The 24,928-nt window shown below is 40.9% G+C and overlaps 1 protein-coding gene across 1 annotated transcript in view; it reads right to left on the bottom strand.

The window, feature by feature from the left end:
- Positions 1 to 24,928, bottom strand: part of ACBD6 (acyl-CoA binding domain containing 6) — an 80,335-nt gene that overhangs the window by 24,165 nt on the left and 31,242 nt on the right. The window contains exon 5 of the mRNA XM_026853443.1: positions 19,522 to 19,611. Within this exon, the coding sequence (XP_026709244.1) occupies positions 19,522 to 19,611 (90 nt within the window). The remainder of the gene's footprint in view (positions 1 to 19,521; positions 19,612 to 24,928) is intronic.

Here is a 24,928-nt window from a genome sequence, read left to right as displayed (position 1 = left end):
GCTGGACAACATCTCCTTTAAGAAGTGTGTTCTTCATAAATACAAATAAAATTCTATTTATTTGTCTGCTTCCAAATCCAAACCCATCATATTTATGGTGAGATTTTAATTTATTTCTAAGAGGTGTTTGAAAATTTCCTCTTAAGAATTAACCCACCCACACCCCCAATTTCCATTCAGATGTAGACACAAATAAAAATAAAATGACTAATAGTCTAGCAGAGAAGAAATGCTTCATTTGCTGTTCTAGCCTGATTCAAACGTAAAAATTAAGAATGTGAATAAACTAGGTTAAACTACATAATGAAGTAAACACAGACAGACTGATTAACAAAAAGAGCTAAATTTACTATAAAGGCTATAGTTAGCTACAAATGAACATATTTTAATGGCTACTAACCAAGGAAAATCAACATTTCCTTAGAAAAATAACCAAGAACTAGATTTAAATTGATTATTAAATCAATTAAATCAATCCAACTTGTCAGAATCTCTCTCATTAGAGGAGCTGCTGTTAGATGCAAAGCTGCTGCCTGTATGGTATGCCTACACAGGCAAAACACAAAATGATGCGGTGCCAAAGTACAGGGATAACATAGCACCTTCACAGCACATCCACCCAAAATTATGCCAGACGCTGCAGAGTCCTAATGCATGCACAGACTTCTCCCAAAGTGAGTGCATCCATTAACATGTGGAGCCCATTAACGTGTCCTATTTTCCTGTATTAATCAACCAAACATAAAAAAGTGGGTTCCTATAACAGTCTGACCCATTTTGAGAGTATAGTGAAACTAAACTGACTTCTATTTCTTAGAAAAAAAAATATTTGCTTAAATATAATGCAACTGGTTGCAGCACTGCAGGATTAGTTGGATGAATCCTTCAGTGGATATAATCAGCTTAATGGCAACAAAGATCACAGCACAGTTAGTGCGGCTGTGACACTCAGAAGCATTTCACTGAAGAGGAATGTTTACACGAGGCTCGAACACTCCCTTTTATTTCCAACCTTTTTTCCTCTCTCATTCTGTGCAGTCAACACTCCCATCAGCTCCATAGCATGAAAGAATTAGGAGGGAAATGGGTAGGGTGGAGCAATTTATGTCTGTGGGTCAGCATACTTACACAGCATCATATAATTCAATTAAATGGACAAATAAAGTGGTGCTAGTTGTATTCCAAACTCAGGTTAATTTTAATTTAATTTCCATGGTGCTGTGGGCTAAAGGACTGCTTGTTGTCTGAGGCTGCCTGATACACAGTGAAATGACCAGCTACCTGTAGGAGTCCTCCGGTTCTTCTCTTAAGATACTCTTACAGGTATCCTTACTCTGAAGATATTCCTAGTATCCTCATCTTCCCACAAAAAAGAGAGACTGAAAGTAAAGACTTGATTCCTCTAATTACAGCTCTGTTTGCACCAGCAAATCCATTGCTCTATATTATACCTTTCCTGACTGTTAAATTGTAAAAAAAAAAACAGAAGTAGAACATAATAGATTTAAGAAGATTTTAGCCTGCCCTGTAAGAAATTGAGAAACACTATTTTCTTAAACTTTTAAATTCTTCTTAAATAAACTTTCATAATTAAATCTAGGGATCTACCTCTCACATAAAGTATTAACACACACAAAACCAAGCAGCTAAATCCTATTTACTATATATAATATATAGTAAATATATATTTATAAGATATATATTATAAATAATAATATATAGTATTACTATATACAGTAAATCCTATGCACTACAGCTATTTACCACGAACTATTCTCTTCCTGGGTTTTGCTTTCTTCAGGAAACCCCCCCTGAGATGCAGGTGAATGCACTAATGACTGAAAACAGCTGAGGATAAATACAGAAGATCCACAAGTCTGTTATCTGGAGGAAACTGGTGGATAGATATGGCAAAAGTACAAACAACTTAGAAACAAGCCATTTGCTGTAGAGCTTACTAAGTGAGGTCTTCTGCTCTCCGAGCCGGTAAAACTCAAGCCTGTGCAGTTGTACTTTGGAACAATAGCTCTGACGGAGAATTAATTTCTATTTGCAGAATAAATACCTTTATCAATACCACAATGTTTTGAAGATCCATGACGCTTTTCATACATAATACAAGTGTGCCTCTTTTTCCTCAGCCAAAACTTCCTTTGTTTTTTCCAAAATGTCAGTTCAACACCCCGCTGTCGTTCAACCCACCACAAATACTTGCATTTCAGCAGTTCTGCACGGATATAATTTGTAAAGTGCTAAGCAAATAAGCACACTCTGAAATGGAAATGTTATTGACAGACTACCTGGCACTAAGTTTTCAAACACACCAGGAACATCAGGAGGCCAGATTTGCACACGGCAAGTCCATCACCTTAGGAGGCTTTCAAAGTTTTGCTTTTTGTGACTACAAAACACATCTCTTGAGCCATTATGAGAATTAGTTGGAAAGTGGTGGGGGGGAAGGAGGAGCAGTTAAGAACAGCAATACACCCCTATGAGGACATTGAGAAGCATCTGGCTCAGAGATATTAAGAAACGAAAGAAAAATTAATCATGCCGTCTGGGAAAAAAAAAAAACAAACTGGCATCAGCACAGCCACCTTGTCATAAGGCAGATATTAATAATGTGAACCTCCAGGGAACACTCAGGCATCTGAAAGATCCACTTGTTGGCTATCACAGAGCAGACAGGTTTAACTGATGCCTCTTTGAAACCTTCTGAATCTTACACTAAGACATTGTTTAGGATTTTTTCTGCAGCAAGATGAAAAACCCTCAGTGCTAAAGATCAAGTATTTACTACATTTCTCTCTTTTTCCTAAATGGTATCAAAGAGAGTGCCTAAGAGAGGGCAACGCACCTTGCTCCTTATAAACACGTGTTATTGTCTGCACATGATGGAACAATGTCCAGTAACTGGGTGCAAAAATATCAGATTCTGAAGCTGTTGGTATGAGATAGTTAGGATGTTAGGAATAGGAAAACAAAAGGATTCACTCCTGGGGATATCTAGGCACCTTACTCCAACAGAATTTGGCAGCAGGAAGTCCAATCAGGTGGTAACCACTTAACATTTTATAGACCTGTAGCTTAGCTGCCCAGTAGCTATGAGGGACAAATATGAGAAATGGAGGTGAAAACTGGATGCATATTTTAAAAAGAGAAGAAAAAAAGAAGGATCTTGCTGGAATGGAAGACAATGGGAAAAACCATGCCTGGCCAAGACACCACAGCAATGGGAGTAGGTCCTGATATTGCATCTCAAATATAACTCCTTAGGGTTAGAGTAGGATGTAAAGTTGGTGGCAGCAACAACAACCAAAACTCATATTTTAAAGACAATTTATTTAGCTATCAAAACATGGCAAAACCCTTATTTTTTTCCCACCTTGTTATTTCTCCAGAGCTGCAGCAATCTTTCTTGCCTAACACACTGAAAGCAAACACAATAAAGGAACCACAAATCTGCTTGTATTTGGGAAATGAGGAGTGTTGCTAAAAGCACACCAGACACTCCCAACATAATCTTACATGCATTTTCTGATCTCTTGGACCATCTGTGACTAGCTACAACTCCAATTCACAGGACACACAGCTGACTCACTGAAATGTAGCTCCAGCTATAAACTAAGTGTCTCAGAGACAAAATGATGACTGAAAAGCACTAAGTTGGATGTTTATATGCTATTTGATGATACAGGAGACACTACCATAGGAGCTAACAAGCAGTCACATTAAACATGATGGGTTGTGGTTGGCAAATCTCAACAATTCCACAGGTAGGGAATATTGCTGAGATATTCTCAGTTTAGAAACAGCAAACTCCTGTGTTTAAGTGGAAGATGACATCCTGGAGACCAGTGTTGTGTCAGGTGTTTTCAGTAGCCAGGCACAAGGTTGAAAGCATCACCTCTCCAGAAATGCAGTGCCACTATTAGTGCCACTGTCTGCTTAAATCAGAAGCAATTTTGCAGCCAGGTGACTGTGTTTTTAAACCACCCTATCCCAAGAGGAAACACTTTCTGCAGTGGGTACAGCTGTGATACATTCCTATGCAAATGAAGGAATTTTCTCTTTTTCTCTATGAAAAGTCTCCCATTTTTTCCCATCGCTGAATTTATATCCCAATGGACTCGATAAAATGCAACACTTGCAGGTTTTTTTTTTTAACTGATTGCAGAAAGAGACACATTTGGCCCTAAGATACATGCCAATAAAAGTCCCACTGACTTAAGCAGGGAATTCTTGTGTTTATCCTTCATCAGAAGTCCTCAGTAATGACACTTTAGTATCCTTTAAATTCTCAGTAAGACTACTTCTGCCATGACCCTCTGTGTCACCACTGTCTGGCACTGCTTGGGAAGTAATGAGCCAAGAACACCATTTTTCTGCTGATCTCTATTTTGTTCTCTTACTTCCATTCACTCAACCTTTCTATCTGCTTACCTGTTGCACTGCATCTGATGCCAAGATGATCTCTTTGGGATAGGGATGGTCTTTGCTCTTGCTTGGTGCTTTGACTGGCATTTCTACCAACAGACAAAATAAGCTAGAAGACCTGAGGGCAAAATTAAACCTGACATTTGTGTGCCAGTATACAGGTCTGCCTTGCTTGGCACATAGAAAGGCATTGCAGTTGCATACACTGCTCACATGCATCTGGGGAGAGAACTGGGCAGAGCAGTGAAAACTTGGGATTTTAGTAAACATTTTAAAAGCTTAAAAGATTTTCTTTTCAAGTTGGGCCTTCCTTTCCCCCAGGCAAAACACGACAACAATTTCTCATAGATTTTGTTATAATTTACAAGTGCACAAGAGCAATGCTCAAGCTGATAGGCGAAAAAGAAAAAAAAAAAGAGTTAAACCACATCTAAATGAACAATTTATATCATCTTCAATTTTAGACTCAGTACACATTTATAATCTGGTTTTACATTGTGGCTTATCCCAAGCAACTGGGCTCCTGTGGCTTAGCAGGTTGTTTCTTACCAGCTGGTGAGTGCAAACTAACCAAATTTGCACTTAACTTTTCCATCTAAGAAGTAAAATTAATGATCTGAAGTCATCATAACTCTGAATTTTTCTGCTGCTATGAAACATCCAGATTGAAACTGCCTTCACGGTTTAAATTAACCTCTTTTACTTTATAGTTAGGACTGGAGGTGAGGGTGTGTATGATCACGTCCTGTCATTCAAAAAACAAGCACTTGGTTATTAAGCTATGAAGAATTGATCATTTGCAATTGCTGAGCCGTAACTTTACAAATCTCTGCTGAGTTTGACCACTGAAATTCAAAGTGCAATGCTCAATTTCATACCACTTCAGAAGCCAAACTACCATGTAATCTATGAGCACTGCTTGAAAATATCCTGACAATAGCACCTGGAATAGGGCATCACAGAGATGGTAACCAGGCAGCTTTTGCAGACCTGGCTTGTGACTCAGATTTCATCTGCACAGCCTGAACGTGATTGGGAAAAAAAAGGAGTAAATTGAAATTTCTTGCACACAGGTAACCCTGTCTCTGGCCAAGACCAAGCACACATCAAAGTTTCTCTGTAGCACGTCCCAGATTATTGCTTTCTGAAATACTTCTCTTCCTTCTGTGTTGGAAAAAGTCAAGGAATCAAAGCTCCTTCCTTTCTGTTTTGTTCATTAATCACTATCTTGCTCTGAGGGCCATGCATTTCTCAGCTGATCACCAAACCAGGGAAGGGAAATACCTGTAGACAGAGCCGGTGCTTTGCTCCTCTCTCCCATCATCTCACACACACACAAAGCTCATCACTACCGTGCTCAGCCTCACTGTCTGCAGCAGGGAATGTGTGGCATTTTCTCCACCATGAAGCTGTGTGGCCAGTCAGCCTCAGCAGAGAAGCTGCCCAGAGGTATGGACACCTCCAGCCGCTTGGCTCCATCTCTGTGCCACCCCTCTCTACAGCCACAGCTGCCCCAGGCAAGTGCATCCTATGAACCAGACCTCGAAACAGTCCTGGATAAGAATAATGCTTAACGCTACTCCCATTCCTTTCCACTGCCTCACAAAAATACTGCTGGATGTACGGTAAAGGAAGGAAATATCACAGAAAAAATCAATTAAAAGAATTTGCAAACCATTGTGTTAGAGCATCTCATTTAGAGCAGCCACTTTTTATCTGCAGGGCAAGTAATTGCAGTACTATTGTAGCAGTAACATCATGCATCAGAGAAGGTGACAACATTTTTAGGGGTATTTATTGTAAGCATACTAAATTCAAGACCGTATCCTGCAAATTAATTTTCAAGGGTGACAGAAGTCAGCTGGCTAGAGCTGTTATTGCTAATAGCTAGAAAAGACCCACTTAATCACTTTGCATTTTTATTTGTAGAAGATAAAGAAACATTTCTTTCACTAATAGTTTCATGCTTGTTTCATCTCATTTTTTTCCAGACTGCAAGATCTGTTTAATTTCATTTCATCAGTTTTCTAAGGATATTAGAACTACCATATTTTTATAATCTTGTTATATCCATGAGATAAAAAATGATTATTTGCCCCACCATTTCCCAAATGGGAAGCCAAGACAGAAAAAAATAAAGTGACTTGTTCAAGGTCACGCCAGGATTCTGTATCAAAATTAGAGAATTGGAAACCTGAGCTCGATTCTGAAAAAAGCCATAAAAGGAATCTCCTTACCAAATCAACAGGGATTCTACAGATCTGGACATCTACCACTGTGTTTTTTAATAATAAACATACCTGTGGATAACCCAGCTCTGAATGGACAGATCCTGTTATTTCTCTCAGCTGAAAAAAAGGCAAATTCTCTAACTAATTAATAAAACTAGCCTGCTATCGCTACCAGATGTGGGGAGCTTGAAGTTTAGCAAAAACACTTGAAAGTATATCAATTGCTAGTTCTGAAAATTTCAAATAGCAGGTCTGCATCACAGGTGTGTCTCTATGAAGAGGAAAAAAAGGGTAATATTCATATTTAAAATTTTTTCTCCTAAACCTTAGCAGAGCCATAACGCAAACTAAAGGGAAATAGCCATCTCAGAGTTCTTGTACATTCAGGACATGTGTTGCTCATGACATTTTACTGTTAAGTGGTGAATTGTTCAGCACTGTGGTATGTCTGGATTTTTCTGTTAGTTTTTTTATATGCACCTGAAATAAATTACTGAACCCCCCCTCTCCCCCTGATAATAGGGAAAACAACAGTTGACAATGCAGTTTTGTTTGCAACTTTAAGTGTTTAACAGCCTCAGGAACTGTTTTGCTCCTGTCCAGGCTGGGCAGGAATGAAGCAGGAACGCACAAACAACGCAACAGAAACATGGAGAGTGAAGCCATCAAATTAAAAGGAGGAGGTTGAGGTTGTGCAAGTAATATATAGTAACAGTATTATATAGTAATAGTATTATATAGCAATAGCAAGTATACATATGTACTGAACAGTTGCCTTGCTCACTATATTCTGTCCACACAAACCAAATGTCCTGCAGTGGAAAACAAGAGGTGTTCTCCAGAGGCAGTTTAAAAACGGTGTGAGGGTACAGCAACTATTTATACACACAGAAATATCAGCAGTTGCTCATTACATTAAAACCTGAAAGCTGACCAGACAAGGCATTTGACCTAGACCTCTAAACCTGAACAGTGTAGCTGAAGAGATCTTCTGAACATTTTTGGCAAGTCAGACATTAACAGATGCTTTAGACTTATGCAGTGTTAATGGGAGGAGCAGGTATGTCAAACTAAGCCACTAGAGCTACGTCCAAGCTGCGGTTTCCATCTCTCTTCCAAGCTGTGTTGAAGTACATTGGCAGAACAACATCCATCAGGGATGTATCGAATGCTGACCACAGCAGTATTTGTCCTCTGCAAAGAGGATACAAGCAGAACAGTCGAATCTGCATAAACATTGCATTAATAACAGACTGAGTGTAGATTGCATTTTAATATTGAACTCCACTTGAAGTATCTACTTATTTAAAAGTCCAGAGAAGCTTCTTCAGCTGCTCGTATTGACAAATATTTCAGTACCCAGTCCTAGGGTAAGGCTGTGTGTACAGTGCAATACCACAAGTCTCAGGCTAGGACCTCACACATCTTCCCCCGGTTTAGGAGTCAGGGGATCAGTGTTGTAGTCAACACACAAAGTCATGCTGTGCTTGGGTAAGGGCTTAGGTAATCAGCCATCACCAGCACATACAAACACCTACAAAAAGAACATTTTTGAGATCAGAGCAGAGACACTGACTGCTTTTCCGAAGAACAGGAAAGACCACATCTGCCTCTGCTGGTTTCTCTCACACTACAAATCTACCTTAATGATTATTTACACTTCCCTCTTCCAACCTTCGTTTCTCCTCTTATGTAAACATACTATAAATACAGACTTGGCGTAAAGCCCATCAATCTAGTGCTCAGCTTCCTCTGATCCTAAAGGTCTTTCTCTGGACAAGCTGTGATTTAGCTCCAAGTTCCTGTAAGCCTGAGCAACTTCTTCCAACCTCCATCAGCACTAATGTGACACATGCCCTTGTGCTACCGATGAGAGACCTGTACCTTGAGAAACCAAATCCAAATTTCAGCACGACTCAAATGGACTTTATGGGCATCTTTCTCTGGTGGCTCCCATGAGCCCTTTATGGGCTCCTCAGGGTTTTGGAGGGAACACTGGCAAAAGTCACCCTACACTGTACATGCCATAGGACTTTGCCCTGAACAAGACCAAGACCTCTGGCCAGTGTCAGATAATCCGTCACTATAAGCTACTTGTATCCAAGCCAGATATTTATTGCTATTGATCTGCCTGGTCCCAGCGAAAGACTTTTGTTCTCCCAACCCGGGACTTTGACCTCAATTAAGTTATGAATTTCAATCCGATAGACTACTCCACTTACCCTGCTGCTCTCCCTGACTGGATTAATTAGAATTAGCTAGGCTGGGAGTCACCCCGCGCGCCTCATGGATCATGTTATTTTAATAATAAATAAAGAGACGGCAGCAGCATTACAAGGAAGGATTTTGAAAGATTGTTCATCCAAGAGCATCATTCAGAACCTGCCAATACTAATTTCTCTGAGTTTGATTACCTCATTTACTTCTTTTTATTCCTATTCATTAATTGAGTTTTATCCCCCATTACTTCAGCTCCCCAAATGTGCCCTTCCTATAAAGGAACCAGACACACACTTTGCTGTTACAAAGTTTTATTACTGCAGCTCATCAGAAGTATAGTTAGCAGGAATGGAATAGTCATTAAGCATTTAATAATCTAATAGTGCTGAGAAAATATATATATAATAAGGGAGGGGGAAAGGAAAGGAGAGGGACAAGGCAATCCTGTCTATTGCCATAAAGCGTGCACCAAGGGCTCTTTATACAGATAGTTAATTGGCTGGTGGACAAAACTGAGTATCTTCAAGAAGGTAACAACATCTAACACTGGAAAAAATGCATATATCCATCGGTATTTTCTGACATCACCATAATGACTTTGGAATGAGCCTAAAATGGGTTGAATACCAAAGAAATTTGATTGGCAAGGGGAAGTTTCTGAACTAGTGAGTCGGGGCCCGATAGCTACATTATCCTTATTACTTCTCTTTCCTTATAAAAGCAATTAAATACTTGAAGATGTCGGGTTGCCCAGGACTGTACTGAAATGGATTGTATCAGCCAGCCATGTCACAGACATACTACAGAGTTATTGACCCATAAATGAACACTTATTTGTCATGCTCATTTTAATGTTTAATTGGCTGGAACAGCAGAAACGATTTAGATGATGGAAGCTTACCAATTATTCCAACGCTGGTACCGAGCTTGCACATAGCCAACTCCTAACCCAAGAACACAGGAGACAACTTCAACGCACCACTTTCCTGGAAGTTCAGGCCTTCATTTTATAAGAAACCTTTCTTGGGACAGGGTGATTTATTTCAGCCAAGCTAAGCCTTACGTAAGAGTACAGCGAACCATTTCAGCATGGGATGTCCAAGTTAGGACAGCCAATTGGTCTGTTTGATAAAGTAGACTGTTACTCCAGGACAGGATTTACTTGTTTTGTTGCAAAAGGGAGCAATTGAGCAGTCTCTCTGTAAGAGGCAGAGGGAGGATGGCACCAGCCTTTGTCTCCCTGTGCAGGTAAGCACCACTCAGACTTCTGCTACCCCTCACACCAGCAGGGATGCCTGTTCACATGGATTTCCAGAAGCCTTTTGATACATCCTCTCACCAAAGGCTATTAAATGATACTGTCATAGAGTAAGAGGGAAGGTCTTTACACTGCTTGATAACTGACTACAAAAGACTGAATAGGAATAATGAACCAGTTTGCACAATTGCTGGTGATTGCTGGAATCTGAGATCTATGCAAGGGCACAGGTTGTTCAACCCACACAAATGAACAGACGAAGCAGGCTGAGAGTTAAGCATCCAAGTCTGTTAAACCAAAAGTTGACTGTAAAATGCTACAAAAGGATCTCAGAGTGACAGGGTGAAAAAACTGCCGATGAAATTCAGTGCTAATAAACACCAAGTAATGCATATGTGTAAATACAATCTTTAGTCTAAATCCACAGGGATGGGCTCTGAACTAGCTGTTACCTCTGCGGAAACAGATCATGAGTTATTATAGACAGCTCTATTATAACACCAGCTTAGTATTCAGTGGTAGTTAATAAAAGGCAAACAACAAGGAGGCATTTTTAAAAAAAAACAGGCAATAAGAAAACATCATTATATTGCTTCATTAACCCTCATATTGCACTTACAGCTTGGGCACTGAGAGAAGTGCTACTGCCTTAATCTGAAAGGAAATAAAGAAGAAGTAGAAATGATTCTAAGAATGACAAGGAGCAAAGTTACCAAGCAGCTTCCAAATGGGATAGGATTAAATAAATTAAACTCCTCAGTCTCAAAAAGAAGTGATCAAGGGGAATCAAGGAGGCCAACAAAGTCAGAAGCAGGACAGAGAAGGTAACTGGGGGAACAATTACTGTTTCTCATTACACAAAGAATGATGGGCTCTCACATGAAATGACTGTGGCAAGTCCAAAGCAAATGCACAGTTAAACTACAGAACTCCCACTGGCATAAAAGGTTGGGATTCCAAAGAGGGATGAGAAAAATTTATCAGAGAAAAATCCAGGAATGTAAAGATAATACCAATGGTTCAAGTAAACCTCCAAGCCACAGACCCTGTGAAAACATATGAAATTATCACTGTATGCTTACTCTACTCTGTCCCCTAAGCATTCACTCTTCCCTGCTGCTGGAGACACGATACTGAGTTAGAAAGACTCCTGTGCTGACAGCTATTCCTATGGATAGTAATTTGTACAAATTGAGAAACAGGAACCTCCTAAATTTGCTTTGCCATTTTGAGTGCTGTTTTGCCACTTACAATCCAAGGAGCCAAGAAATAGCTTTGATCATCAAAAATCTTATTTAAAATCTAAACAAAATAAGCATACTTATTCCCCCAACATCTAAAGTGTTAGAACAATCTTATCTAGGAAAACTAGCAAAAGTACTTTGCACCAAAGATTGCAAATTCAAATGCCCCAGTGATGCACTCAGAAATCGTTTTTTGTTGATTTTGTGTGTGGGATTGTTTAGTTTTGTTTTTTAGAGTAAACTAGAAGAGACAAGTGCCGACAACAGATGAATACAAAATTCCATTTGGAAAGTAAAACCAGACTTTCTTATATTGAAAAGTCCTCAGGGAGAAGGTAAGCGGCAGAATTTAACTCCTTCAAAACAGGGAAAGCTTCTTCAAGAGGCCGACTGCAAAAAAAATGTTCTAGGAACCATCTCTCCTGAGCAGAGGAGCTTGTTGCTTGGCAAAGGTGGTTTCTCTGGCAGGAAGGGGTGACGCCAAGGCTATAGGAAATGAACCAAGGCTAGAGACCATTCCTATGGTGATTAGAGACCATTCCTATGGTGACGCATTCACCTGAAAAACCAGCCTGGCTGCCAGCGGTATCCTGTTTGCGCAGTTAACCAGACACCTTAATGAGGGGCTAAAGCATTTTCAACAATGACTTCACAAATTGCAGGTGTTTTAACACATGCTTATTTCAAAGATGACCCTGAGACCGAGACAAAGGGGCAGGGGACAATCCCATGTCCTCGCTGAGAGGCATTCAAGGTAAGGCTCTTTCCTGCCTCTGCAAGGACATATAAAGACAGTAAGGAGTAAGATACCCGTTTCTCCTCTGCACCAGAACACAACAGCACCATGGTCCCACCTGCACTGATCTCAAAGCTCACTGCTGCTGGCCTCTGTCTACTGTGAGCGTTGGCAGAGACTGCAGGCACTTTACCACAGAGTAGCTGTGCTGGACAGCCATGAAAACAGGCACAAGACTCCCTGATGCAGAGTGGTCACGCTCCCTGAGCTACAACTATGTGCCTGATGCCAGACCGCATTCCTCCTGCACCAGTGCTGGCCATGGAACTTGCCTCCCTCTGCACAACACAGCCCTCAATGCAAGGCGATGCCCACAAGCCACGCAGTCTCGCAGCAATCCACTAAAATGTGCTGCTGCCCTCGGGCCCGGCCTTTAAACCCTGCATTTTGATTACCGTGAAAATAGTTGAGATTTTAAGGGTAAAGCAACAGAGACCACTGCTAGTTTTTTCAGGACCAGGTCTTGGATTTCACTTTTCAAACTGTTTTTGCATTCTGTGGTTGAAAGGACTGCATAGACACTGAAATCAGTGCTGGAACAACACAGGAGGCTGCAGTTGCTTTCTCGGCTGGTGAGCCTGCTTTGCAGGCAATGCTGCACGCGTACTGCCTGAGCAAGGGTGCCAACTGCTTTGCTGCACCAGCAATGAAACAATGATTTATATGTCTACAGGGACCAGAAGAAACAAAGACCGTACACGTCAAGCTGGAAGATGGGAAGAAACAATGCAAAAAAGCCCAGCCCGCACAAGCAAAAGGAAACATCTCATCGGCTGTACAACCTACAGTTTGTGTTGATGAAGCTTGAGGTGTCTTCAGAGGCTGAAGAGCAAACCAGGCATAAACCTCTGCATCTCCCAGCATATATTTAGAGCTGCAAATATTTTGCAAATGTTTCTGCTGAAAGGGACTTTTCTCCCAGTAGGTAAAATCAGCATCTGCTGAGTGGTGACCATTTAACATTCAACCTGCTGCCAATCTACATTCCACAGAGAGACCTGCAGGAGAGACATGGACCTGTGCCACTTCTAATAACTGTGTGACTGGCACCATGTCAATGCTTTAATGTAGAAAGCTACCCTCTGTCACTAAGCAGATCTCTCCTTTCTTTTGGCTAATGGCTTTCACACCCATTGGCAACAATGTCAAGACTGGAGGGGTATGAGCCTGCTGAGTCTTCTGAGATCTGCTTGGCAAAGCTGACTATTGAAATATTGAGACAGGGACTGGGGGGTATAAGGAAAGAAGGAAACTATTGTGGTTAATTCTGCTCTCAATGCTTTGCTTTTCATCGTTGTTTAGTGTCTTCATGTTTCCCACTGTACCTTCCTACCTCAGCAATGGTCAATTCAGCAGTAGCTGCCGCATCCTTTGCTCGCTGGGACTGTAACTACGCCAAACCCTCTGCAGCATTCATTAGATCCACGACAGGGTCCCTCCTGGCTTTCTGAGCCAGGCTCTTAGTATATTTAGGGGGAAATTTATACTAGGGACATTAATTGCAAGGGCACGAGGCTCAGGCATTTTCATTTTTAATCTCAGCCAGGTTTAGAGAATGGTCATAACAGTGGAGTACTTTGACAGGTGGCATCCTACCCTACAAGTGTGTTTGCACTGATCAGCTTGCAGCAAAGGTGGTGGGCAGTATGGACACACACACACACACACACACATATTTGCTGAGGAGCAGGAAAGCTATGTAGCTACAGCCTGTGGCCTTTGGTCCTTGGTCAGGATAGTCAAGATGCCCGCACCGATTTCCTCAACATCTCCCCATGGACACAGAAAAATGAGGGCATGACCTATATTTGGTGCAAGAGGCAGAGAAGGGATGCATGTTTGCTGACACCAGCTTCATTTTTAAATGTCTTCGCAATGCCTCCAGTATGAGGCCCAGGCAGAGACTGAAGCAGTATATATTCTTGCTGTGAAATCCAAATAAACAAGACTGAAAAGTAAAAAAAAAAGAGGCAGTGACAGACAGGCAAGCAGGCCTGACTTCTCCTTCCTTCTTTTTATCCTGTACAGACACAGTCCTTTTAGAGTCAGGCAAGAGAACAGAAAAACCATACAAATTAAACCAACAGACCACCAATCTTAGCAATCTTCGACATATCCGTAATTTCTACTTCATTTTTAGCTAATGGTGGAAATTAGTCTTTGGATAGTTGATAAAAATCAACCTGTCTCTGCTGGGTTAGTACCATGATCTGTGGCCCAGCAACTACTTCTAGTACAATTGATTTTCCTTTTTGGCAACCAATAGGCCAGTCAATAATAATGTTGTTTGAGAAGGATTGAGTCATGAGGGAGATGAACCTTCCCTGTCATTTATTATGTTTGTATTGTCTTCATTTGAAAAGATTTTTTTCTTTTTTTTTCCCCAATGAGGATGTGAGTGAAGGTATTCCAAGGGGGTGGCTACTCCATGTCCCTGTATCCAGAAGCCCTCTGACTCACAAGTGTGTTAGCATGCAAATGGAGAGGAGGGAAGCAGTTGTCTGCTAGAGGTGTACGGCAGAGGACTGGGAAATAAAGACAAGATGCAGAGGCAACCACACTCCTCCTACTACTTTAGATGTCTTTTAGAAAAAAGAAAAAAAATCCAGCTAACTCAAAATCACATGCTAACAAGCATGACTTGAGACAGCTGCGCAGCCTTGCATGAACAGGTACAAGATACAGATACAACACTGGCACCAAACTCTCTCTGCAGACTGCACAGACGCTAGATGCTTTTTATGGAAATTACCAATGTATATGAATGAGTAAAATAAAATCTACACACACCAGCAACAGATTTTCAGCTTTGGTTCTCAAGTTTCCTCCTCAAATCCCTGAGGGTCCATGGGTGACGACCACTGAGAAATTGTTGACAAGTGGTTTAAAGTCTTAGTAGTGATCTGGACCTTTATCAGGAAAGTGAAAGGACAGCAAATAAAAACTGAAGATCAGTTATAGCTTTTTCACCCTTGTAGTCTCAATTATAGTACAATTCTAGCATACACAAATGATTACCATAACACTGATAAGCTGATTAATAGAACTGCACAATAATGTATTTTAAAAATCAAAATAAAATTTAAATATAATTGTAATTCAGCTGCTCTACCACACAGATACATATACAGTCCTTAATTATCTGTGTGTCAAGTGATACACAGTTCCACTTACAACAATATTTAAGACTTACTCAATTAGATAGACTTGAAAAGCTTTTACAGAGTAAGCTGATCTGTGGCAACCACTCCAGGGTAGTTTCCCAAACATTCCCAACGGCACACCCGGAACACACAGATTATTATTTTGGAATAAAGAGTACCCACAAATGGAACAAAATACAGCCACAGCAAGTCCAAGAGGAGAGATTATGGTCTGCTGCTTTGACGTTACATATGGGAAATGCTATTTGTCCTTCTCTCTCTCTCATTGGACAAGTACTATACCATGATGACCTCTGTCTTTCTTAAAACAGCACTAGTCATTTGTATACCTGCAATGCTCCCTGCACGGGATAAGCAATCATGTAGGGCCTTTGCACCAGAGCACAGAATCCTCCTTTTCAAGCCACCTACCTGCCTTGCTCTTGAAGGAGTTGACGAGACTTAGATCCTGCCCCAAGAGCACTCTTCCACTGAACAGCAATGAAGCAGTATACTGTGCCTAAACTTGTCCCTAAATACACTAGAGGAGCTCCTCTGAAAGCTGGTTGAGCAGCACCTCACATCTAGGAGTGAAGCTGAGTTCTGCTGCCTCCTCCGCAATGGCACTGCACCACCAGGTACAACTGAGGACAAATAAAGTCTCTGACCCAGGGCAGCTTGCTGCTCCTGGCAAGGGGAACACTGAGGATGCCATGGCACAGCCCGGGGGGGGGGGCAAAGCTGGGGGGTAATTCTGCGTGGCTTGTGTTCAGTGCCTCCCCAGAAAACCTCCTTTCCAAGGCCAGAGAAAACACTGCAAGGAAAAACTCTCCCCATAGGGGAAAAAGGTTTTCCTTTGTTGCTCATTCTCTGCAAGAAAAACTTACTCATGTCTTCATACCTCTTAAAGTAGAAGTGGATACTATAATCATGTTGCCGACATCCTTCAGAACTATTTACATTATGAATATACTCCCCTTCCTTTCGCTTAATCACTCAACTAAAAAACCTACGTTTTAGGCAAACATTTCCAGTGTAAGGAGGCTGTTTTCAGACTGAGTCCCAGGCTCTGGGTATTTCCAGCAGAGTTTCAGAATACCATACCACCACCCACTTTGAAATGGCCTCTGGCTCTGAAGAATTAGCTAATTCAATTACACAAATGCCCCTTTTCAACAAAGCAGAGAAGCCTGTTGCCTTTCTGCATCCCCTTGCCCATGGCAATCGTTTACCACCTCTTTTCAAATGTGCTATTAGAGCTAATTATGAACAATCAAAGAATTCAATGGCTGAAGCTTTCCAGTGACATTAGTGAACAACCCTCTTGAAACCGCAGTACCACTGTTCAAAACAAAGAGCACAGGCTCTGGACCACGGCAGTCCAGGAGCTTGTGGTTATTCCCAGAATTAAAGTGGTTTCAAGCGAGCTACTGGAACGAGTGAGCCGAGCCAGGTGACCTCCTCCTGCTCCCAAGCTCTGTTTATCAACGAAGAGCAGTAAGTTGACTCTTGCCGAGCCTCTTGATCCAGAGACTGCAAGTGCTTTGACAACAGACAGTACATAGATATCTAATATAAGGCAGCAAAAGTGAGTAAGAAACATCTAAAGGCACAGTGAACTGGTCATCCTGCAGAGCACCATCGATACAGATTGCTTAGGGCAGCTAAATCCTTTAGCACGCTTCAAGAGAGCCAAAATGGAAGAGCATTTATTAAAAAGGTAATAGAAGAGAGCATAAATCTGTCGTGCTGTTTGACTAACTTTTCAGAAGCATACTAAAATACAGGCAATTTAAAAAAAAATTGGTCTGTAACATTTCTCTCCTTCACTATCTGCTCACAACCCTCATAATTCCTCATTTATTCTTTACCTCTTATGCTGCCTGCATGTAGGTACTGCTGCATAACTGAACAAGACAGAAAAACACCTGAAGACCTGTGCGGTGAGTGGAAGTCGCCAGAGGCTGCTTGCACGCCAGGCTCTGGCAGAGGTGCTGCATGCAGCCTGCGAAGGGAACCTCTAGCTAGAGCACATCGCTCTGAAATAATAGCGCCACTGATTCAAGTCACCAGAGATTCCCTTACACTTAACCCACTGTTCTTTATAGCCTACACATTAACTGATAGTGCATTTGGTAATGTATAATAGCAGGTGCTGTGCTGTTTATGGCCTGTTAGGAAGCCAGAGTTTTTCCCTCTCCCTTTTTCTTCTGGTTGATCTTAAAATTCCTTCTGCTCTTGCTTTGGATGTGAATTCTTACAGGGTAAAGGTCAAAATAAAAAAAGAAGAGAAATAAACATTAGGTCACAAAGTCTTGAAATGTTATTGCAATTTATATATGGCTGAGAATAAAAATGTGTCTGCCTTGTCTGGGAACACACCTACGTGCGAACAGAGACCTTTATAAAAAATTCTCCTTTATTACCTTGGTGGTGAAAAAAAAAATAAATTCAAAGATTGATTTTCTTTTTATGGCTATTATTAACCTTTTGTTACTGGCCAAAAATAATCTGGTTAGAAAACGTGCAATACATCAAAAAGAAAAAAAGAAAAGAATATAAGAGAAAATTAATGTTCAGGGTAAAAATAAGATGACTCTCCCTTCAGCCTCTTCTTCTAAGAGTCAGACTTTACCTCCAAAGAAATGAGACAAGCATCAAAGAGGAGTGACTTTTCAGATTGCTGGTAGTGTCCCAGACAGAACCATCTCCCAGGCTGCCAGGGAAAAGGGGACCGGGCAGGTGTCTGATCCAACTCCTCCCCAAATGATCTCAGTGCAAAGTTCTTCCCATATGTATCCAACATGTCACTCACCAGCTTCAACTGAAAGGCGACCATCTAGTCTGCCAGTGGAGCACACAAAGCCCCCCATTTGTACTGGCTCCACTGCCCTTCTTCTATGTAAGGAAAAACTCCTGTAAAATCCATTACAACTGAAACCCCTGAGGTCTGAGCATGAAAATATGTGTCTCACAGCTACTGAGGAGCCATGCTTCCTAATACCCATTCCACCTGCAATTCTGATGAGGCAAGGGCAAGAAAGACTTTTTGACAAGGATTTCATGTGTGTGTAAATACCAGCACAACTGTTTGTAGCCCATGAACACTACAAGTCTGCTGACAAGTGTTCAGATTGCAAACCTCCTACAAATTCCTGAGGCATTTATTGCAAGGCTGCTTAAGAACTCACTGCTAAGAGCTAGCAAATTTGTCAGCAGAGGTGCATATATGTCCAAACTAGGCAGGAGAGCAAAGACAGTAAATGCCACACTGTTAAAGAGCAGTCAATCATAATTTGACAGAAATATGTTGAACAATTATATCCAAACACAATCGCATTTGCACAGGTCAACCCTTAATTACAACAAGCTGACAAAACCAGGAGCATTGACTCATGAGCACAGGCAGACTCAAGCTGGCTGGAATGAACCACTTGCAAAGCAGCTGTGGAACCACCACAGTTCACAGCCTGTTCTATTAAGGTACTAAAGTATTAAAACTACTCCTAGTTAAGCTCAGACGGGTGGGCTCCAAACTGCAATGGCTAAAAAGCTGCTTTACATTCAAATAAAGTCAAATTGTACTAGACATGGTGACCCCAAGGGGTTGAGGTGGGTATGTGGGGATGGAAATGGCATAAGCAATTTGACTTTGCCCTCAGTCAGCACTAAGATTCTACTGTAGCTGTCACATGTCCTCTACGTGACCTGAAGCAGCACCTACCCCTGCAGCCTGCTTTGCTGAAAACAGACATTTATCGACGCTTTTCTGCTAGGCAAAGTGAGATTCTCTTTCCATTAGTCCACAAAGTTCTGCTGAGAGTGTAGTGTTACAAAAAATATGTTGGAGAACGCACTTTATGTAGGAAGCTGCCAGACACCTCATGTGCAGGAAATCACTCTTGCCATCAGTACCACAAATGACACTGGAAGCCACAGCCAAGTGGTCAAAAAACTTTACTGCAGAGAGAAGTTTCATCAGGAACTGAAAAAGGCCCTTTATGACTATGTATTTCATGCAACCAAATTCTATTATTTTTCCCAGGTTACCTTTTTTGGATGTTCTTTGCTGTGTTAAGTGCACTGAGAGAACCTTCTATGGAGTTTTGAAAGAATTCAGCTTCATGCAAAACACTTGGTCAGGAGCCTACGTCACACATCAATCAAATTCAACTTTTTATTCCTTTCTTACCTGGCTGTTAACATCAGCAGCATGCTGTAACAGTACTGAAACCAGCTCCTTGTGTCCTCTGTCACATGCCCAGTGGAGCAAAGCTCGACCCTGCAACATCCAGAAGAAAATTAACAAAAGCCAGCCAAAAAAAAGCACAGGGAATCACAGTCTTGCTATTAAGTACTGAGTACCAGTAACAAAATTAACACAGACTGTTAAAAAGAACTACAGTAATATTAATATGTAACATACTGTTGCTCCTTATTTGGATTTACAGAATAATACTAGAAACGTTAAAAGTGACACATAGTTCAATTTTTCATTAATTTAGCATCAAGCCCACAAACCAGCAAAAAATTTAGAGGGGAAAAGCAGCAAAGCATGAAAAGCAGGAGCCATGACACAATTTGTTTTCCTATATAGATTTGGGATTTTGACACTTCTGACTTTTCTGGGAGCAACAACTTAACACAGTAAGGGTTAGATTTTCAATACCAAGTCACTTGGATGCCAAGTCCCAGGAAGCTCATTCCTCTGGTAGGTCCAAACCACTAAACGCACTGGCCCTGCCTCTGCTGCAACAGAAGATTAAAACTGGGCATCTGGGCAGGCATCACCTGTGACCATCCCCCTCTCAGCTCTGCAAGATGGGATGCTGCATCCATTGCCTCCAGCCCCACCCAAACCACTGCAGTTTTCTTCCCATCCCCTTTCTATAAGTGTCTGCACACCTGAAGGCTCTCTGAATATGTGGAAGTTCATATCTTCCTGTCAAGGACAGGGGAAGTGGCACAGGACCCGTCTGAAGGCTGACACACACATCTGAAAACCCAGCTGGCCTTGGGAAGGGCTATGGAAGTAGAGGATGGAAGTCAAGCTTTTGGGGTTGGGTTCATGGGTGCCTCTGATTCTGCGCTAGAGCAGCCAAGTCTATGAAAAGTAATGCCTCTTTTTGTGACAAGACATCACAGCAGAGCTGTGATACAGTTTCACAGGCTTTAAACAGCCCTGTGCTGAGGCTGGAATGCTTATCTTCTTATAATGCAAAAATGCATCCCAAGCAGTAACAGAACCTTTTGACAAGCATCTCTAAGGCATTTTCTATGAACCATATAAGATTTTATGTTGGCAACTCCAAAGAGGAAAGGTAGCTGAAAATAGTCTGAGGTAGAAGGCTTTCTTCTTTGCTTACTATGTACCCTTAGTAAATCAGGCTTACTGTTAATATCAGTTTCCTGATTTAGGACAGCATGTGGCACACTTGCAGGGGATTCCTTGGAAATCACCCTGCAGATAACCAGGAAATCATCCCCCAAGCTGTGACACCATCAGACCAACCTGTTTTCCAGTATGCTACACAAAACAGTCACAGACCTTCACAGATGAAATCAGTTAAATTAGCCCATGCCTGGTTATAAATCTCTCAACAGAGCAGTGGGGAACAAGGTGAGCAACTCATTTATCTGTTAATGGGGACTGTGAGCCAAATTTCCTGACCACGGTGCCAAAACAGTAGGAGGGGCAGAAGACACCTGCAACTGAAGTTCACACTGCTTCTGCTGGATATTCTTGGGCAGGGTAACAGAGGTAAAACATGATTTTGAGTCAGGAAATGCAATGTCAGACAAAATGCATTAGGCTTTTTAACACACTTTTTGACCCAGCAAGTAATTAATTTTTGTAACACATAATTTTAATGTTACACTAATTAACCTTGGATTAGAATGAATTTTCTAACAGTGACTTTCTATGGAAGCACTGATGACATCCATAGGCCATTTAATGATTAATGTTCTTGCACTCAACACCCCTATCAAAGTCTAAAAGGAGGAAAGAGTACAATTTAAAACAACCGGTAAATATGGAAAGATCTTTTAATTCATGTTTAGCATCCTTAACTCATCTCTGGCCTGGTAATTAGTTAAGATTTAGGATTACAGTTGGACAAATACCAACTTTTTTGCTCCACAGATGTTTACTTCAAAAAAGCACTATCTGTAATATGCACAATAGCAATAAATACTTCAACAGATTACTTCTGTTTATGTATAGGTAGAGGAATAATACTGTAATTACACAGGAGTAATTATTGTGCAACTACATGACAAAATAAAGGCATTTCTATCAAAATTCACATTACAGGTTACTGGCTGTAAACATGTTGGTTTGCATTTGTCTCTGGACAAGCAGAATCTTCATTTTATTGGTGCTGAATTTGGCTGAGACCAATAAAGGCAAAACCAACAGTTTGGGAGACCCGGTGCTGCCAATTCTGTCAGCTCAGGGGTACTGCAGCACTGTACAACTAGTCCCTTCCCATAACACTGGAAGGCTGGTTCTCCTGCAAATGTTGCCTTTTGAACAAGCAACTGAAGCCTGATCATCTGTAGTCATTAAAAATCTCCTTGTGCTATTTGCAGGAGTATGGATTTCAAGACTTGGGCCAATTCCACTTTGGGTAATTACACTCTGCTTACCTATATATTTTCTCTGCAATTCTAAATGGATACAATATTTTCCAATTAGTGCCTTAAATGGCTCTTCATTATAATTGTGCACTATTAAAAAGCTGACACATTCCACCCAAGAAACGTCTGCATCCTTGCAGTATGCTACGCCCTAAACACAGGGTGTAAGGGACTTTGGAAACCTGTGAAAGAGCACACCATTTGATATGGAAGTAAAAATACCTGCAGAAGAATATCAACCTACTCACTGTATAACAAAAAGCATTACTAAGAAACTTGCATTTAAAATAAGATAATGTTCACCACTGTTTGCACAGTATCAGGCAGACTAAAATGCTCAGGAGTTCTAGCTAATGTACTTAGGCAGCTATACAGCTACTAAGTTCACTTGTTTTCCACGTCTACTTTAAAATAAACAAGACAAACTGAGTGTACAATCCAATTCTTCGTATAGCATGGATATCACCTATGCATGTTGAAAAAATTTTTAGTCTGCACAGCTGTTGCTTTATATCAGCATATAACATGTGTTTGTGTATTCAAATAACATGGCAGAAATATTAAGAGCCACAGATTGAGCTTTCCCAAAACACTTCCCATATGACTATTTCATTAAGCAGTGAGAGTCTCAAAGCAAGATGAATAATTCCATATAGGAAAGCAATGCAATATTGAGGTCTTGACTAAATGTAATCAAACATCAAGGTAGTCTTCAAACACAACAGTTGTCGCAGAAGTTACTTTAGAGGATGCATTTTCCCCTGTCTTTGAAGTATTAAAATAAAAAAAGCGCATAAAAATAGCTCCAGTGCACTAACCCTGCCTCTTAAACCTTCTGTGCTTTGCTTGGATAACCGCTGCCAGCTTGGCCAGCTTCTGCAGCAGTTTCTCAAGCCAACAGCACATCAATTTTGCTCAGCTCCAAGTCACAGGGTGTTCACAAACAAAGCACAGGACAGGGATTTGTCTCAGATATACCGAGTCTCAGCAGACAAACGGATGGGAATGATTTTCACATCAATTAGCCAATGCAGAGAGAGAGAACAAAGCCAAACTGAATGGATGCGCTACAATATTAAGCTATACTTCTAGGCACGATGTTTGCAGCTGTAATGGCTATATAGCAATGAAAGCCACTCTAACTTGTGGCAAGTGTTTTATTATAAGTAATTAAGAAGAGAACGGCTGCATTCCTCTCGTGACAGCAAAAGCAGTGAATGGAAGGGCTGTTGTTGCAATTATACCAGTAAACTTCAGATTTGATTTGGAAGTCAATCACTTTCAGAGCTCCAAAACATTTGAAGAAGTTTTTCTAATGGGAGTAAGCCTGTAAATCCTGAAGTATGCGATTCTTCCTCAAACTCATTTTTTCCCCCTGTCCTTTCCCTGGCAAGCTGGCAGCAATTTGGCACTTGCTGTCTCAAAAGCATGAGGATCAGGGACTAAGTGAACATCATTTCAGATGCCTTTCATTAAAGTTTTGGCAAGGGCTTAAATAAACTACACAGGTAACATGTTTGTTTACTGGGATTTCTCCAACAATTAACAAAAACATTCTCTATCTACAACCTCAACAGCCCTTGGCACAAACTACAAAAGCAACTCATCTTGTCTTTGAGCAGTTTCTGGTTTGTTAGAAGTTGAGGAAATACTGTTCTCAAAAAGGCGGCAAGCAATCCACACTACTAGCATGTGCCTGTGGCAACTTCACAGCCACAGCCCATTTCTTATTTCATTAGTCCTGCTGACATAAGCAAGAGAAACGGGTTGTTTTAGTCTGTGCTGCTTCTTCTAAGTGAATGCAAGCTATTCTGTTGAACTCTGGGCAATTTAGATACAGTAAATGGAAGCTTGTACATGATTACTGTCATTAGATCCTTTGTTTAATTCTAAATGGAAGTTTATTATATCCCAACTGTTAGCAGGTATGCTGGCTTGAATGCTGTACATGAAGATAGTTATTTCTTGTGGGGAGAAGACCACTTCTGCTTTGAGTTACCAAGTGCATCTATCTAAACCCCAGACACTTCTATTGCCCTTACTGAAATCCTTCTGCTTCGAGTAAGTTGGCTTGTCCTCATTTTACATTTTTATACTTGATTTCTCCTTTTGCTAACTTACTTCAGGTTTGCACAAAACAAATGGATAGAATTATATACAGTACTAAACCATCACACAGAAATAAAATCTAAACATCTTACAACCTCAGTCAGGTCTTTATTGTGCAAGAAAAGGCCAAGCCTGGGGTCTTTGCAGTTTAGCATAAGACTATTTGGTGCTTCAGTAGATTTTGTTTCCTAACAAGTTAACTCTTTGTATGCATCCCCGCTGCCATTTTAAATTAATATGCATTTAAATCAAAGGATTGACAGCATGAGTTATGGTCAGAGGGCTAGGAGAGGCATCTTTTGGATATGCCAGGATGTATTATAGAGTAACACTAAAATAGTTAATAAAAATGACAAGATTATGTTTGCCTACACTTCACTCTACCAAAGGCTCAGTCTGGGTTATCTCCAGTATAAAATGGGTTCTAAAACACCAATCAACCTGCATGATATTGGAAAATAAGCCACCCTCAAGACTGTGAAGAACACATTTGGATACTGAACAACATTGATAATGGTTTCAGCTCTGTAACATAACATGAAACAAGTATTTCTTTCAGATTTTTTCTTTTTGGTATGCTTTCTTTTTTTTGACCAGTTAAGAGTCAAGCCTAAGGAAGCCAGCACTTTCCACTTTCCTGTTTGAGCATTTGCTGGAGCACTGAGGCTATAAAAATTTCTCTAGGGGGGAATTTTGCACCAGTGGGAATCTTTCCATGAGTCCTTCACAGGTAGGCAGGGTTTTCAGCTCCTCTCTGTGCTGAAGCAATTCCATACTCTGCAAGAGTCATGTGCTAATACTCATTAGTTCAGAAACAGGTCTTCTCTTACATCAGAGACTCATGCATA

This window comes from Athene cunicularia, assembly GCF_003259725.1.
Source record: "Athene cunicularia isolate RWA chromosome 8 unlocalized genomic scaffold, athCun1 chr8_part1, whole genome shotgun sequence".
Lineage (NCBI taxonomy): Eukaryota > Metazoa > Chordata > Aves > Strigiformes > Strigidae > Athene > Athene cunicularia.
Note: the sequence above shows the minus strand (reverse complement) of the source record. Positions and strands in the feature narration are given on the sequence as shown.